General features: G+C 44.7%; 1 protein-coding gene across 3 annotated transcripts in view; it reads right to left on the bottom strand.

Annotated features, from left to right (window-relative positions):
- The window catches only part of PTPRG (protein tyrosine phosphatase receptor type G), a 671624-nt gene that overhangs the window by 52698 nt on the left and 602260 nt on the right, over positions 1 to 16666 (bottom strand). The window contains exons 13-14 of one of the 3 annotated variants that reach the window (XM_054695203.1): positions 15417 to 15549; positions 3589 to 3675 (exon numbers count right to left, since the gene is read on the bottom strand). In XM_054695203.1, coding sequence (XP_054551178.1) covers positions 3589 to 3675; positions 15417 to 15549 — 220 coding nt within the window. The remainder of the gene's footprint in view (positions 1 to 3588; positions 3676 to 15416; positions 15550 to 16666) is intronic. The other 2 variants (XM_054695207.1, XM_037492051.2) reach the window with 2 other exon arrangements.

Genomic DNA, 16666 nt, shown 5'->3' with positions numbered 1-16666 from the left:
TGGTAAAATGACACACAAACTTATTCGCCACCATATTATAGACAAACATTAAAAACAACCCTTGAAAACTGACCACAGATCTGCCATTTCCAGAGGGGGACTAAGAATGTGTGTGTGTGGGGAAAGCTCAATGGGCTATAATGAAGGATTATGGATGATTTGAGGGTGGGAGGACACCAGTGATTACACTCGAGGGGGAAATCTTATACTGTCAAAACACTAACATGTAAAGCAATGGTTCGCCAATGAAAAATTAAAACACACACACACACACACACACACACACGGGAACAACCAAAGGGACAGTCACAGGGGACTGGTTAAATGAGATGACACATCTATACAAAAGAATACAATGCCTCATACAAAAGAATGAGGTAACCACATATGCACAGAGAAATATATTAAGTGACAAAAGCAAGGTTACTGTAGTTATATATTGTATTCTGCTGTGTAATAAGGGGATGTAGGGTCATATTTGTATATACACATTGACACGCAAACTTAATAATCTGGAGCAATAAACATCAAATTAGGGCTATATTTAGTGCAAATTAGTTCCCTATATTCAGGGGGCAGGGTGCAGGCTGGGTGGGTGATGGGATAGAGATCTAGGGTTATAGATACATAATTTTAAAATTTGATTTTTGAGCCATGTCAAGTATTACCTACTTAAAATTTAAAACAACTTCATTGAGAAATTAAAAACTTGCACCTGCCTCTTATTGTTTTTTCTTCTCCCTTCGGGGGAGATAATTCGCCATCATTTCTTATGGCTGTCGTCCTGCTTTAAGTGGTTCTGTCCACCCTTAGTCTGTACAGCCCCATCCGAGGACTGTTTGAAGTAAGCAAGGTTAGAAAAAGGGGCGAGGAGATACTGCCCTGGGGTGAATGTGCATGGGCTGTGCAACAGCAATTTTAACTGTCTGGAGGGTTCCTATTTAGGCAGCTCTTCGGGATTTCTCCTTGGGAGGTTGCATTCCCCTCCACATCGCGATAGAGATGCAGGCTAGGAGAGCGGGGAGAAAGAGGCAGAGCGAGAGATGTGACTCTGCCCTGCAGCAACCTGGCAGAAGAGGGAGGGGCCCTGTTGTCTCAAAGGGCTTTTAAAAGAGCGGAGGAAGATGGAACTGGGTCAGGAGGCTGCAGCAGAAGCTCCTGGGAATGGGGTGGGGGGCAGATAGAGAAGTGGGAAGGTGGTCTCATACATGCAATCCTCAGGAGGAATGAGGAGGTGAGGGTCTTGGAGGATGAGTATGGCAGGACAGCCAGCTTAGAAGAGCAGAGTCTGAGCCCCTGAGAACAAGCTCTATATCTGACTCATCTCTTCAGCATGGAATATTAGCAATTCATGTCAAGCAGTGAGGGGAAGGTCACTGCTCAGGTCTCCGGGCTAATCCCAACTCAGCCATCTAGCCAAGTAACCTCCCAGAGCCTCAGTTTCCTCATTGTCTCAACCAGGTAAAAATGTATCTTACACATGAAATATTTTCCATGTGTTTTCTCCTTTACTCTCCACAACAGCCCCACAAAAAGCAACTAACATTACACACATTTCCAGATGAGGACATGGAGGCTCAGGGGGCTTTGGTAAGTTGTTCAAGGTCACAGTCAGGAAAGGTAGAATGACAGTTAGAACCCACACCTCCCCAAGCTAATGTCTGTCTTAGTTACCATATACAATAAGGCAAAGAGAAAGGACATGATTTACAATCAGGTGGATTCTAAAAATACTTGTAATTTCCTAAGATGCTCTCTCAACTCTAGCCCCAGATGGAACTGACTGTGCTTCCCCCAAGCTGTTGGCACTCAGAAGGAGAGAAGAAACCAGACAAACTAGTACCTTATTAAAAAAATACAGCCTCTTAGGATCTAAAATATACCCATAATAAGCCCATTCCCATATTTAGGGGCAGTTACATAAAATAGAATTGATCACAGTCTACCGAGATACGGTATCATTTCTAGAGAGGACTTAGAAGGTGGAAGTACATTTATCTTTGTGCTATCCACGAGGGGAAGCTAGCTTCTTCAAGTGTCATAGCCAAAAGCACATATTTATAATGACTGGGAATGGAAGTTGGGAATTGAAGTGAAGCCAAGATCTGTCTGTCTGTCTCTTTCTTGAGATCTGAGTCTAAAGTGTGCAGAGGGTTTATCATGTCAGATCTTACAGATCTTTGCAGTTTTAAAAATGGATAGGACATGAAAGATTTCCATTAAGTAAAAAGAGATCACAGAAGGAGTAATTACATTACCAGGATCAGCAGTTACTGACTGCCTTTCCCTGCAAGGCCAAAATTGCACCATCCATGTAAAAGAGGACAGATCTTGGACTTTCTCATTAACCTTCACAATTCCTATACTGCACAGGACAGACCTCATTGGCAGACCTGATTGTAATGGATGATTATCTAAAATTTCATCTCAATAAGCTGCTTTACCCATGGCCAATGAAGAGAAATCATTTGACATAAAATTCTAATGTAAAAATCTATGAATTGGACGTAGTAAGGATCTACTCACAACATAATATTAACCAGTAAATTAGTCCAGTTAGCACTTTAGTACTAAAACATTAATCACCATACTGAGTAGTTTCTTAAAATAAGCCCACAGAAATATTATCAGGAGGTTCCAGTGTGGTGACAAGATTGTTATATTCACGCCTCCTAGACCTTATAATAACTCATTTCACAACAATACTCCTTAGTAGTCAAGCTATCTAGAACTCATGTGCTTTCATTTTTTTAAATTGAGGTAACATTGGTGTACTTTTTTTTTTCTTTAAAGATTTATTTTTATTTATTTATACAAGCACTGGGCACAGTCAGAAGCGCGGGAGGGTGAGAGAATTCACCAGAGCCAGAGCGGGTTGCAGAGCAGGCAGAAGGAAGAAATACACTGCTGAGGGGAGCAGCGGGCGGCAGGAGGGGTCTGCGCGCCATGTGGGACCCTCCTCCAGTGGCCGGGGAGCAGCCAGGGATCGAACTGGCGCTACAGAGGCAGCGGGCAGCTTCGCAACCCAGCGCTCAACTGCTGCGCCACCGGGGAGGCCCGGTGTACTTTCATGTTTAAAACGATTTCAACTTTCACCTTTCTTATTGAAAATACATTTACTCATTTCTCTCCTTCCTACTCTTGATCCCTAATTTAACTTTTAGAAATCTAACTTCACTGATATATTTCACTCAGCTAAAGTGCACACACAATGTATTTTATTTTTTTAGAAAAGCTCTGAACCATGCAAATATCTAAAATCTTAGAGAGGAAATGAATGCAATAGACATATAGATACACAAACACAGAATCCCCCCAGTATGTACCATTCTAGAAAAGAAAGCATCCCCAAACCACAAAATAAAGCAAAGCAAGCACACACAGGGCATAGTTTAGCCAGGACCAGCGACCCGCAAGCTGTATTGGTATTTTCAAGTTTTACGTTGGGGAGTTTGGGCAGAACAGGCGAGTTTCAGTACTCTGCTGTCCGGCAGACTTTAAACTCCATGGCAACAAAACAAAAATCCAGCAAGCCAATCCCAGCCAAAGAGACACCCCTACCCCCCCTTAAGCTTGACCGCCCCTCACCTGCTCCCCTTCTTTCCTCTCTCCCCAGAAGAAGGCACTTCATGGAAACGTCTGGGAAAGCCCTTGGACTTTATTTTGTTACACCCTCTAAATGGACAAAAAACAAAAGAGAACAGGTGTAGAAGACAGTACTTTCAATTGACCACCAAAAGTTCCACACAAATATCCCCCCTCCAGCTGACAGACACATCCCATCATCGGCCCATTTGGGACACTCTCAAAAGAAAAAGCCTAAACCAAGAGGTGACTGGGGCTACTGAGGCTATTTATCTTGAGGTAAGAAAAACAAGAAATGGGAACTTTGCTCTTTTAAAGCTTGTCGTTACATACATACCCCTGCTGTGATTCGAAGGGAAAGATATCACAAACCTAATAATGAACTTTCCAGTCATGTGCCTCTTCGTCTACCTTGGACATGCTGCCCTGGCAAACAGAATGGCTTGAAATAGCATCAGAATAAACAGAACTTGGCAGAGACCCCCTGGGTACCATTTGGACCTCCCTTCTGCCTCAAATTTCGCTGAATATGATGCTGTTAGACAAATCGAGGGTTTTATCTTTTCCCCATGCATTCCTCTCACCTCTGTACACACTCTCTCCTGATTTACAAGACAGACTGTGGACTACATAGGCAAGGTCTCTAAAAGAAAGTGGACTTAGCTGTGGTCAGGTTATTACATAGTAAGTCCAGTATTCAGTGCCCCATAAAACCTAAATAACCATAATCTCTGACCTGGCTTAGGAGTCATTTGAAAGACTTGTCACACACACTGAAGGTGTTTAATTACAGTTAATCCTCAAACCACCTGGACTACAGGGTTTCTCACTGAAGTGATTCCTATTCTTTCCAAACTGTTGACAGAACAGCAAAGATAATCATGGATACACGGAATCTCTTTTGAATCCCATGTACATCTCTGAATTCAGACATACAAACCCAAAGAACATTTATTATCTGCTGATTTAGTTGGTGGCTTTTTACTCTAGGAATGAAACTCTGAATTCTCAATGTTACATTATTTGTCTCGAATACAAGCTTTCATTTGTTTTAATAATTATGACTTCATAGTGGGTAAAAGTGTTTGGCATGGGAATTAAAACTTGGGAATGCGACTTAAAATTGGGGGGAGGGGATGAAAGAGAGGCGTGTGTATAATTCAGAACTTCCTGTCTCCCTCTATTGAGTACATTCTGGAACTACATCAACTGTCCTCAAAACATCACAAACACTCAGTGCGGCTATGAACATTAATCTGAAGAAATCATGAGTGTGTTGGAGTGTTTTTGCAAATTTTCATAAAAACTTGAAATTTGCAGCTTCCTAAAATATTTAGACTTCTTCTCAACCCTTAGCCCTACTCTGAATTCTGCCAGATTCACTCTTTCAGGAATGTTGGAGCAGAGCCGGCTATCTCTGCAGTTTTTCCTCACACACAATCACAGGCGCTTAAAACTACCACCCGTGAACTGACAACACTTTGCTGAAAAGCAAATGCCATAAAACCAATAACTAATATCTCGAATAATAAGGGACTACCTGAGCCAACCGACAGAACAGACACAGTCACCCCTGGGAGAGAGAAGATTTAATTCGGAGAAGCCCAAAGAAAGGTGTCGGTTCTGCAGAACAGACAGAAGCAAAAAGGGGTTTCCCTTTCCTGAAAAGTGAGTTCCCTTTACAAATGTATCCAACCACTCCTTCCTTACCAGGATCGGTTCTGTCTTTTAAGGATCATGGTGTATGTTTAAATGGCAACCTTTAGCAGTGCATCTCTCCCTGCTTTTGTCTAATGACTATGTGTTAGCCTGTTCCAAGAGCTTCGACTGGCATCTCAGGGCCAGCTCGGCAGCAGGGGGCCGGTTACTATAACAACTGACAGCTCTAGTGAATTCTGAAAGGCCCCCAGTAGCCATTTGGGAAACAGTTATTGAGCAAAAAGTTGCCTGGGATCGGCAGCATTTGCTGTCATGTGACCCGAACCTCCCCATAACAGCTGCACAGAGAAAGAAAAAAGATGCCGACCTCCAGGAAGAGCTGGGGCCCTCAGAGGCTCCCCACCCCCATGCCTGTCAGCATCTCAAAGCAAGACAGTTTAATACTAAAGTGTCATCACAAACTCAAATCCTCTGGGGCAAGCCATATTTTGGCATCATGAAAGATACTTTTACTCTAGCCCCCCAGTTTGATACATTGTCAGGCTTTGGAGAGCTAAATTATAAAAATGATTCCTAATGATTAAAAAAAAACAAACACTTGAAATATGACCACAGAGCCGCGCTCCAGAAAGATGAGTGACATAGTCACCAGTTTTAAAAGAAAAAATGATGCCCGGAGTATCTGTGGTTCCCGAAGCTTTCTGTTTGCAGAAAAGATAATGGTAATCACATTAAGTCACCAGAAAGCATGACTGGGAAGCTCAGATTTTTCTAGATTTGAGAAAAGTTGAATATAAACATTACCTTTTGATTTCCACTCTCTCCCTCACATAACCTACAGAAGGGCTGGCCTGACCCAGGACTTTTGTACAGGCAGAGTTCCCATAAAAGTGGATTTCATTTTGCATGAATAGGTAGTTTGATGGCATTTTCCCTCTGGCAATACTGAGCATACTGCTCTGCCCTAAGCATTTGGATATTCTCTGTCCTATAAAAATTAGTCAAACTTGCTTTCCCCCATGAAGCCTTCCTTTGCTTTGTCTTCCTCCTGTCCCACTCTGTTGATATGGGGGGTGTGTGTGTGTCAAGGGTCCCTCCCAGAACTCAGTCCCCTTTCATCACCACTGTCACACGGGAGCCCAAATTCAACCACTGCCGAGCCCAAGGAGGGACTTGTGGGAGGCTCGGATTGGCTCTATTCAGCCCCAGGGAGTGTGCAGGCAACTTAGTCAGATCAGCCAGTTCATTGCCAGAACCCAGACAACTGGAGTTTTAAGTTAAATCTTCCTATTCTCAGAATAATTTTAATTTTTAAGAAAAAAAAATATTAGCTACATAAAACAATATGGAGCCCAGCAGTTTTTGATTTCTATGATTACCTGCTCATCTTCATTAACCCACAAGCTCCTTAAAGATAGGGATCTCTTTTCCTGGCTAAGTCTCCAGTACCTAGCACAAACCAGATGTGGAAGAAACGTGTCTGAATGAATAGAACAAAAGAAGGAATGGGCCTGGCATAAAAGGTCGTAAGTCAACAAACTAAAACATATTCTGAGGTCTATTTACAAAAACACACTAGCTATGTGAGCCTAAGCCAGTCATTCCCCCTTCTGGAAACACACTCCTTCATTGGGAAGATGTGAAGCTGTCCCCGCCATCTTGGCTTCCACTCATGGCTACTATGAGGGTTACATAATATAACCTGTGCTTCATCTTCATTCAACCATAATTGGTTGTTACTAGTGATTGTTTCTCCCCTGCTGACTGTTCATAGTCACCTGCATGGGAGAAATCGATCCCACTGCACCTGCCTCCTCTATGACATTGCTGGTGTGGCATAGGGGAGAAGGCCTACACCAATGCCACTCGTCAGCCATCAGCAAGTGAACTTGAAGTGCTGCTGTTAGAGCAGATGGCAGGGTGTGTGCCCAGGGTCACAGCGTCCCTGAGTGTCTCCGTAGCTACTGGGCTTGCAGGAGGGACCCGCCACCCAATGGAACACATGTGGTCAGCCATTCTGTAAGCCACACAGGGATGTTATCACAAGCCTACACTTGACACACACTTGCATGTGTTTTTGTGAGTCTCCAGTTATGCCAACACAAACTCCCACACATCTGTGATTTGCACCCTTTCCTATTTATTACACTGTCTCGAACTGAACATCCAGGGAAGAAAAAAATTGCGATGTCAACAAACTCATTTGATTTCATGAACAGCATTCTTAATGAGGAGGCACCAACACATGCCACATTTCTGAAAATCTAAAAGGAACTTTTTTCTATCTGCCCATGAGGCTAAACTGGTGGACTGATATGCCACAGAACTTACAGATGGTTTCATCATATACTGAAGAGGGACATGAATTTTTCAGAACCCTCATGATACCAGACTTTAACAAACCTGAGCCAGAAGTTCAAATTCCCATGTAGAGCTGCAGTTTTCTGTTCCAGAGTCCCTCTTGTTAGCTCAGTCCTACCTGAATCTGAGAAGTAAAGCTTAAATAGAACTAGTGGAATGTTCTCTTCAAAGCTAGAATTATGGTCAGAAGTTCAACTTGTCATTAAGGAAACTTAGCTCTGACCAGCTGAGACTAACACAGAACTAGTAGGTTGTGACAGTCAATATTAAAATCTAGTCAGTTTCTAGCATACCTGAAGTGTAGTTGGTCCTCTAAAATTTTCTTCTACGTGATTTAATAATTCCAAGCCATGGAAATTTTGGACACACAAACACGCATTATGAACACTGGCTGTGGAAGGGAGTAAGTGCCTTCAGGCATGCTGCTCCTCGGGTAGGCAAAATAATGTCATGATTAAGACAGTGGGGAATAGACGGGATTCAAATCTGAGACCCGCCAAAGATTAACACCATGTTTTGGGTATGTTGTCTAGTTTTACCTGACCTCAATTTTTTGATCTGCAAAACATAAAAATTCCTAGGACTTGTATACTATTTAGGAGGGGGTGTGTCCTCAGCTCGACTGGTACATAGTCAATAAAAGATCCTTGGCTACACAGACCTGTAGAGATATGAAGTCATTTCAAGGGTAAGACTTTGCTTATCAGAGAGAAAGCTACCTTCAAAGCAATTTCCCTCAAGATTAGAGAAAACAAAACGAAACAAAAAGCCTGCGCAGCTCTCACAATTCCAAGTAGACACTAATGTCTTGAGCATAGTAGTTAAACCATTCTGTGCGAAGAGTTAACACGAGCTATATGCCGATGCACACTGCTGGAACACCCCGTACACGTAGCTCTGCTCCCAGTATCTACCTTGAATTATGCAAATTGGAAAGAAACCTTCCCCAAAACTTCCTCTGCTGAGTGGCAGCAGCTGTGCTGCTCCAAGTCTTTTGAGGAACGTCAGCACATTAGTGCCACATAAACAGCTTGTCATGAGGCCGGGATCGGGAGCTCTTGGAATGTGCTTTCAAGTGTAATAATTCAAAAGGTGCGTTTGTCACCATCTTGAGTAGTCAGGCCAAAACGGCACACTTCAAAAACTACTGAATTGATTTCTGCTGCTGCATTTCAATAGAAACGATTACTGCTCTAAACCAATGCCTGGCTGATATGGATTGCAGTGTTTCAAGAGTTCACACAGGGCACCGTTTACAAAAAGGAGGCAAGCTGTCACTGCTCTTGATTTTTGTTGATTTTATCTTTATGGCTACCTCACAACCCTGACCCCGTCCCTTGTCCCAAATCACTTTGTGTATAAATCTTCCTAGCAATTATGGATTGCACTGCCATGGATTTGAGTCCCTACATCTCTTCAAGGCTGACCTTTGCAAGGAGCAGGCAAGAGAGAAGTGTGGCAAGTGACCTCTAACATTCAGTTAACATTTTAAAATAAATTTCTCCCACAAATTCATATCGCTGCCTGTAAAACTGTTGCTCAAATAGTCCCCAGTGGATAACTAATCTGTCAGTTGACAAACTGGATCTGTGATCTCTACCTGTATTTTCTAGTTTGGGCCAAATGTGAAGTAATAGGACTAATGATTAGTCTCTACAGGTGTCTCTCTCAGGAAATATACTGTTAACTCTGATGCCAATGGGTCTAAATATTTAAGGACACTTTCAAATACTCATGGCTCCCCCATTTAGTTTGAGTCCTTGGGGCTGTGTGACCATCTCTAGCCAATGGTGAGCAAACAATTCCACTCTGTGGTGATACGTTGAGAGCTAGATATCTGGTCCTTTTTTCTATTCCCACTCTAGCAACTGTGGGACACTTGTTCTGGAAAGCAGAGCCACAGTGGAGGACGGCTACCCACCCCACCAGACTTAACATGGATGAGAAATCAACTTCATGTTGTCAGGCTACTGGGGTGTTGGGGGGTCTCTAGGTCAGCAGCTAATGAAACCTACTCTAATACAGCTGTCCCAGAGTTAATGAGACAGCCCACTGGGTTTCAAAGTCATTTGGGAGGGAGGTGGGGACAGATGGGTGGATCAGGTCTTTAACCTACTTACTTAGGGATATGCTCCTCTGGAATCATCTCGAGCCCATCTGGAACATCACCCAAACCAACTTCATTAACTTTATAGTCATTCCTTTCCCTTTTTTGGCCCAAAATGGTTCTGCTCAGTTGGTTCACCTACATTTACACTATATTTAGCTCCAGGCAGATGACCTTTCACTATTTCCAGGATAAGTACTTTGTGTAACTGAAATCATTCAAAGGCCTGAACTGTGAAAGAAAATTCCAAAAGCTATTTGCAAGCAGTGTTTTAAGCAACGGACAGCTGACAAAAAATTGTGTACAGCCACATGTGATAGTTTTTAAGAGACAACTTCCATTTATATCTGAAAATCTGATTTTCTTTATTAAAGAACAGTATCTTCTTTTTAGGCATACCAGGACCCAAGATTAAATCTGTATCCCTCCACCCCTGGAAAGGGCCAGCACAACAACTACTGCCGGCACATTCTCCTCATGCGGGGGCCTGGGATGGCACCTCCCATCATGCCAGAGTAACCTCATCAAGCCTGTGAAACAGCTCTTAACTCTATTTTGTAACAGGAAACTAAGGTGGTGGAGACTTGTCTAAGCCATGTTTCTCAACTTTTTTTTTTTAAATCACGGGTGTCTCCCCTTCCTTAAGGGGTCTTTAAAGACTTTTAAAAATAAACCTCCCAGTGAAATGTCAGAGTAGTAACACACTATGTGTGTATATGTACATCTACACAATGCCTGTGCCTTATACACAGAAGGAGTAAGTGCTGTCACCTCCCAAGAATCCAGTTCCCCTCTTTGGGGATGCCTGTACCCGTGTTAAGAACACAGTGGGTGAACGAACAGCGAAACTCCAAATTCCGGGCTGTCCGGCCCTGCCCGCATTCCCTTTACTGTTCACAGGACTGCCTCTTTCTCATCATGTCCTCCCACTGCTTCAGCTCCTTCATTGCCTTTCCATTATTTAAAGGTCCTCCAGGTGGCACCCAAGCTGTCCCTTCTGTCCCCATACTTTGCTTCAGCAATGAGGAAAGGCTGTTGACAACAGGCCAGGTTTAACCTCTCCACCCTCTGGCCTCCACCCTCGCTTCGTTGTCTACAGATGCTTGTGTTCAGGACCCAGCTTGGGCATCAACTCCTCCAGCGAGATTTTCCTGACCCCACAAGGTCTGGGTAAGCCTGCTACATGCTCTCATAGCAACATGGACTCGCTCCTCTCCCAACACCCTTCTTACTCGGTTATAGTGACCTCCCCCAAAGGGCTATAAGGGCCCTGTATCGCCAGGCCCAGTGCACAGGCACTTCCCGGGGAACAGGCAGCTGCAAGTGGGTTCATGCCCAAGCCATGGTAAAAAGAGTTTTATAATCTGTTAATAACTTAGCCAAGCCTTGAAACTGCTGCATGTACTCTCTACTAAACCTGCAGTAGGGGTGAGAATGAAAGTGGCCTTACGTTTTCCATCCATAGCACAGGCCTGCCTGACACCAGGGTCCTCAGTGAGAAACCGAGGCTGGGCAGGCTGAGCTCACATGCCCACCGTGTTCCTTTCCCTCTCATCCCAGGTGCATCTCCCGGCCTATCCAAGTCTGACTTTTATTTTCTCGGGAGAGCCCTGCTCTCTTTGACTCCAACTTCCCAGCTTCTTTTGGAGATGGCACTGGCTGCTTCTGTCTGGACTGCTGCTGGCCCTTTGGGAAATGTCTCCCCGACCAGCTCAAGTACATGGCTTCATTTCTGGGCTCTAGAGTAAAAGAGAAGACCTAGAGCTGATGAGAGTTTTCAGTCCCTCTGGCCACTGGAAGGCTCTGGGGATGGACAAATCACTGAAGTCATCCATAGGAGCCACCATCTTGGGACTTAACTGTTAGAGAAGGACTCCCTTCTCAAGGGAAGGGACAATGGAAATACAATGGTCTAAGGTGGGTCAGATGTCACCATGTAGAAACAGAGGGGCTGAGAGAGCTCAAAACAGAGCTGATCGCTGAGTGTGAAAGGAACAGACACACAAATAGTCCAATGATTCTGTTCCATCTTCCAAATCCAACTGGGCCTGAGGTGCCTATCTTTTCAATTCCATGAATTAATAAACTTTGTCTTTTTGTGCTTAAGGGAGTTTGAAATAGGATTTTTATCATATATAACAGAAGTGTTCTAACCAACACAGTGGATGTGAAGCACGGTGCTAAGCCCACAGCAGACATTTGAGCAAAGCTCGCTCCTCTTTCCTCCTCTGGTCAAAGCAAGTAGGTGAATTGAACAGTAAGGCACTGACCTGCTACTCCCAAACTATCTGAACATCAGTTGTGCTCTGTACTTACAGCCTGGAGGTCTCAGTGGTCACATAAACATATGGTTCTAGAGTGAACACAGTCTGTGCTCAAAACCAGGACTCACAATTTATTGCATGACCCTGGGCAAGTGACTTGGCCCCCATGAGTTTTTAAGGCCTTACTTTTATTTTTTTTAAGATTCATTTATTTTTATACAAGAGCTGGGGTATAGGCCAGAGGTGCAGAAGGGTGAGAGAATTCACCAGAGACAGAGTAGGGAGCAGAACAGGCAGACTGACCAAAACACACTGCTGAGGAGAGCAGTGGGCGTGATAGGAAAGGTCTGCTGCACCATGTGGGATTCTTGCTGGCTGGTGGGATTGAGCCCACACAGCAGAGGCTGTGGACAGCCTCACTGTGATGCGCTCAACCCGCTACGCCACCGAGGCCAAGGCCTTACTTTTAAAAGGGGGACAGTAGCAGTATCTGTCACAAAGGTCTCTGGTAAGAATCACATGAGACAGTGCCACCCAAGTGCTGAGCACAGCACCTGGTACTAGAAAACTCCTTGGTGAAGATTACCAAGCACTACCCTCACCTAACAATGAGACTAGTGGAGAAACAGAATTCAGAGAGCTCGGGTTTCATTTTCTACCAGTTGTGAACCTATTAAATTACTGTGTCAACAACTCTAAGTGAATACCCTCAGAAACCAGAAGAGCTGCAAAAGACTGGTCCCTGGTTCTAGAAGCTGTCATTCCAGCAAGCTGGTGTGGACACCCGAGTACCAGGCCTGCCACCTGAGGAAATGACCCAGAGGTTTTGATGGCTCTTACTACTCTACTTATGCCAAGTCTGTTTGCCAATCATCTGTTCTCTGTGAGCCTCGAAAGGCAAAAAAGCAGCACTGCCTTTCCCTCTTCAAAACTGCATGGCCATAGGAACGCGTATGTCTTTTCTTTTCTGCATTTACCTATTTTCTAGGTGAGCTCCCAAGGCTTCCTTCTTTCACATGACTAGAATAATCATAAAAATTAAAAGTTGGAGAGAAAAGAGGTGTCTGTCCCTCTAGGCTATTCTCATGCTCAGACAACACATCTGTCCTGACGTTAATTCAGTTTTATTTTCCTTCCTGTGAAGAGTTTTCTTCTTCACACTCACCTTTGTGTACTGCCATTAGGCAATTGGTAAAAGCTCAGAGCTAGAGTCTGCTAGATGACATACATTTGTGCATGTAAGACATTACAAATATATTTTAAATATGAAATATTAATACTATTCAATACATATATTCCATTTGGACTCTGTTTTTCAGAAGAATAAGCAGTTCCTGTTTTCTAATGGGAAAACACACCTTGATTTGAAGAGTTTAATTAAAGTTCCTTCTGTTCTCATACGACCCCTTTCCTCAAGTAGCTTGTACTTAACATGTGCCATTTGGCTGGCCCAATGTGAGCACATCTGCTTAGCCATATGGTTCCTGGTCTTTCTGGTAACAGTGATCCATTCTGGGGTGGGCAGAGGACCAAACAGAAACAATCCCGAAGTTTTGCTAGAACTGCTTGGAACAAGATACTTGACACTGGGGCTGCTAAGCTAGGGGCACCCAACTTAGGGCAACTGTGGGCCTGCTCCTGCCCAGAGCCACCCCGTGCCAACAACCACAAAGCACTAAGCAAAGCCAAGAAATGGTGTGTGGACCTTTGGTCACTTCCACATGCTCAGCTGAACCCACGTTAGGCAGCCTCCAGTTTATCAGCAGGATCCAGAGGAATATTTCCCTTGAGCAGGTATGATGTGGAAGTGAGTCTTCAGTTCCCAGGCTCACCCCCAAACACAATTAATTCTGTTAGATGCCTTGGGATGCTTAAGATCATCCTTCCTGTTCCCTCGTTCTATACAATTGAGAACAGACCCAAAGAGAGACACACATGGTCAGTCTATCAGCAGATTCTGTTGGTGCGACCTTCAAATCACATCTTTAGCCAACTGATTACCACCACCTGTGCTGCTGCCCGCATGAGGCACCATTGCCACCACCTTATACTAGTTCAACAGCCTCCCCATCCTCCCACCCCCTGCTGGCCTCTCTGCTTCTGGCCCTACTCCTCCTCAGTCTCTCTGCAACCCAGCAGCCAAGTAATCCTGTAGTCAGGTCACAACACTCTTCTGTACAAAACTCTACTTATCTTAGAGTGAAAGGCAATGTGTCTGCCATGGTCCACAGGCTATACATGACCTGACTCTCCTCATCCAATACTCTCTCTTACCACTCTTTCCCTTACTCACGCTCCGGCCACATGACTTAGTGCTATTTCTGAATATGCCAGACAGCTCCTGCCTCAGGACCTTTGCACATTCTTTTCCTTCTGCCTGGAACTTGCCCTGGATTTGCTTAAATATCACTTGTCAGTGAGGACTTCTTTAACCACTCTCAACAGTCACCTCTAAGACTCAGCAAGGCCCTACCCTTTCAGCTTCAGTTTTCTCCATTAAACACCACCATTCCAGGTATCATATATTTGACTTATATGCTTTGTTTATTACTACTATTATTTTTCACTACCATCTTCCTCACTACAATGTAAGATCTACGAGATGAGGGATTTTTCTAGCTTCACTTTTGCCTTGCCATTATCTAGAAGTGTCACACAGTAGGGACACACAATTTAATGGAAAGAAGGGAGGAAGGGATGGAAATACATTTATCATTTATGACAGTGTTAAGGGGCAGATGCCACCTACATTAGTCTTAGAGGTGAAGGCTGCCAGGCCAACCAAGTGGGACAAGCTGCCTCAATTACTCAATGAGCTGGCTGAAACAGCACAGCCAGAAAACCACCGAATTTCCAAACAGATGCTACAAGCAGGCTTCCCCTGCGACCCAGTGAGAACCAGTTCAAAGATGATGACAAAGCAAGGACAGCTCCCAACCAGCTCTTTTTATCTTACATGTATTACACGTGAGATAATATGCTAAATGTAGTCCTATTACCCAATTTTCAGCAAATAGCTATGAAGAAAATTTAAGGGCCAGAGGAATTGTGTGGCTACAACAAAGTGAAGCATGATTTCAGAGAAACTGGAAACACTATGAGATGTATTAACTCCTTTTGCAGGCTTTTAGAAAGTAAAACTCAAAGTAGAAATGGGATTTGAACCTGATTCTCCTGGATGCCCAAGCAAAAGCCTCTTTGTCATTAAACCCCAGAAGCTCATCACAAGCGCCCGAGCCTGAGGAGCAGCTCTAGCCCTCTGACTTCTTTCGGTCCCAGCAGGTCTCCCAGGTGATCACACTACACTGCAGCTGCCTTACCTTCCTGAAGGGTGAGGCCACAGGTTTTCCTTCCCCATAGGCTGGGCCCTCCCAGAGCAGCGTGCTTACAACAGAATCTGGTCCCCACATTCACCCTGCAGATGCACCCGGCTGACTCACCTCCAGTAAACTAGCACAGCAATGAGAAGGATGAGGCACACGAAGGTCAAGGCTGATACCACAATCAGAGGGATGATCCACTCCATCCTCCCTGGAGAAGAGCGGCTTATCATTCCAGAGGTATTCTTTTCTGCTGCAAAGAGAAACCATGCCAATTAGGGGACAGAGGCTAGTGGAAATGGAAGTGGGAGCCAGAATGTGATGCAGATTTGTCCTCTTGGGTGATTGCCAGAGACCTGGCCTGCTGGCCCTGGGCTGTCCTACAACAGGAGGAGAAATCTGCAGCCTGCACTGTTTGCTCCTGAAATCCAACACATATGGGGCCTTTTCTGCAGGCTGCGTCCTTTAATCGCCAGTGGGATTGGATTTGCAGAAAGAGTGCAAGATTTTTTGAAAGAGTTGTGCAAAAAAAAAAAAATAAATAAAAATAAAAATAAAAAAAGACATCCAGTCTCATGTGGAGAATATTAGTGATCCAGAGCGGCCTGTGGGTAACTTGAAGAAATGTGCTCAAGTCTGAAGGCAGCACCAGGCTGGGGCCGGTGGGGTGGCCAGTGGAGAGCCTCTCAGATCCACCAGTGCTGCTAGAGGAATGGCAGCAGGAGACTGAGCAGCTGAACCAGGGGTGACTACAATGGCCACACATCTTCTCTGCCTGCTTAGCACCCACTTTCCCTTCCTCTACCTGCTTTGGGAAACCCTCTCCCCCAGTCATCCAAGTGTGGGCTCCTGGTCTCCCGGACAAGGATTAACGGGCTCAGGCCAAGGTAAAGGTGCCATCTCCCGGAATCTCAACCAGCCGCTCACTGCCTGAACAACACATGCCACAAGGAGCACCCAAATTTTTTGCCCCCAGTTCCTATCAACCAGATCCCCCCAAATCTCAAATTTGATTCTAAGCTTTTCCTTTCGTTCCTCATTCCTCCTCGCCAATCCCATTCCTTTCAAAACCTTGAAAACAACCGAGGACAGGAAGCCATGCCTCACTCTGTGCCTGGCTCACGTCTGCCTCCAAACCGCGGACCATTCTAGGGGTCAACAGGGCAAGTCTGAGAGAAGGTTCAGGATTTTCTCTGGTCAACCAACACCTCTTACCTGAGCAGCTCCTTCCTCTGTCTCTTGACCCCGGCAGTGTCTTCACAATTGCCCAGGAGCCTCAGGGGCAAACCTAGGTCCTTTTGAAGCCCGTATGTACCTCGGGAGAGAGACCTGGAGATATCCAGGTGGCCCAAATAAAGCTTGAGGGCAGC

The sequence above is a fragment of the Talpa occidentalis genome, unplaced genomic scaffold, assembly GCF_014898055.3.
Source record: "Talpa occidentalis isolate TD23 unplaced genomic scaffold, MPIMG_talOcc4v2.1 talOcc4.10, whole genome shotgun sequence".
Taxonomy (NCBI): domain Eukaryota; kingdom Metazoa; phylum Chordata; class Mammalia; order Eulipotyphla; family Talpidae; genus Talpa; species Talpa occidentalis.
The sequence above is the reverse complement of the archived record's forward strand: the minus strand, read 5'-3'. Positions and strand labels throughout refer to the sequence as shown.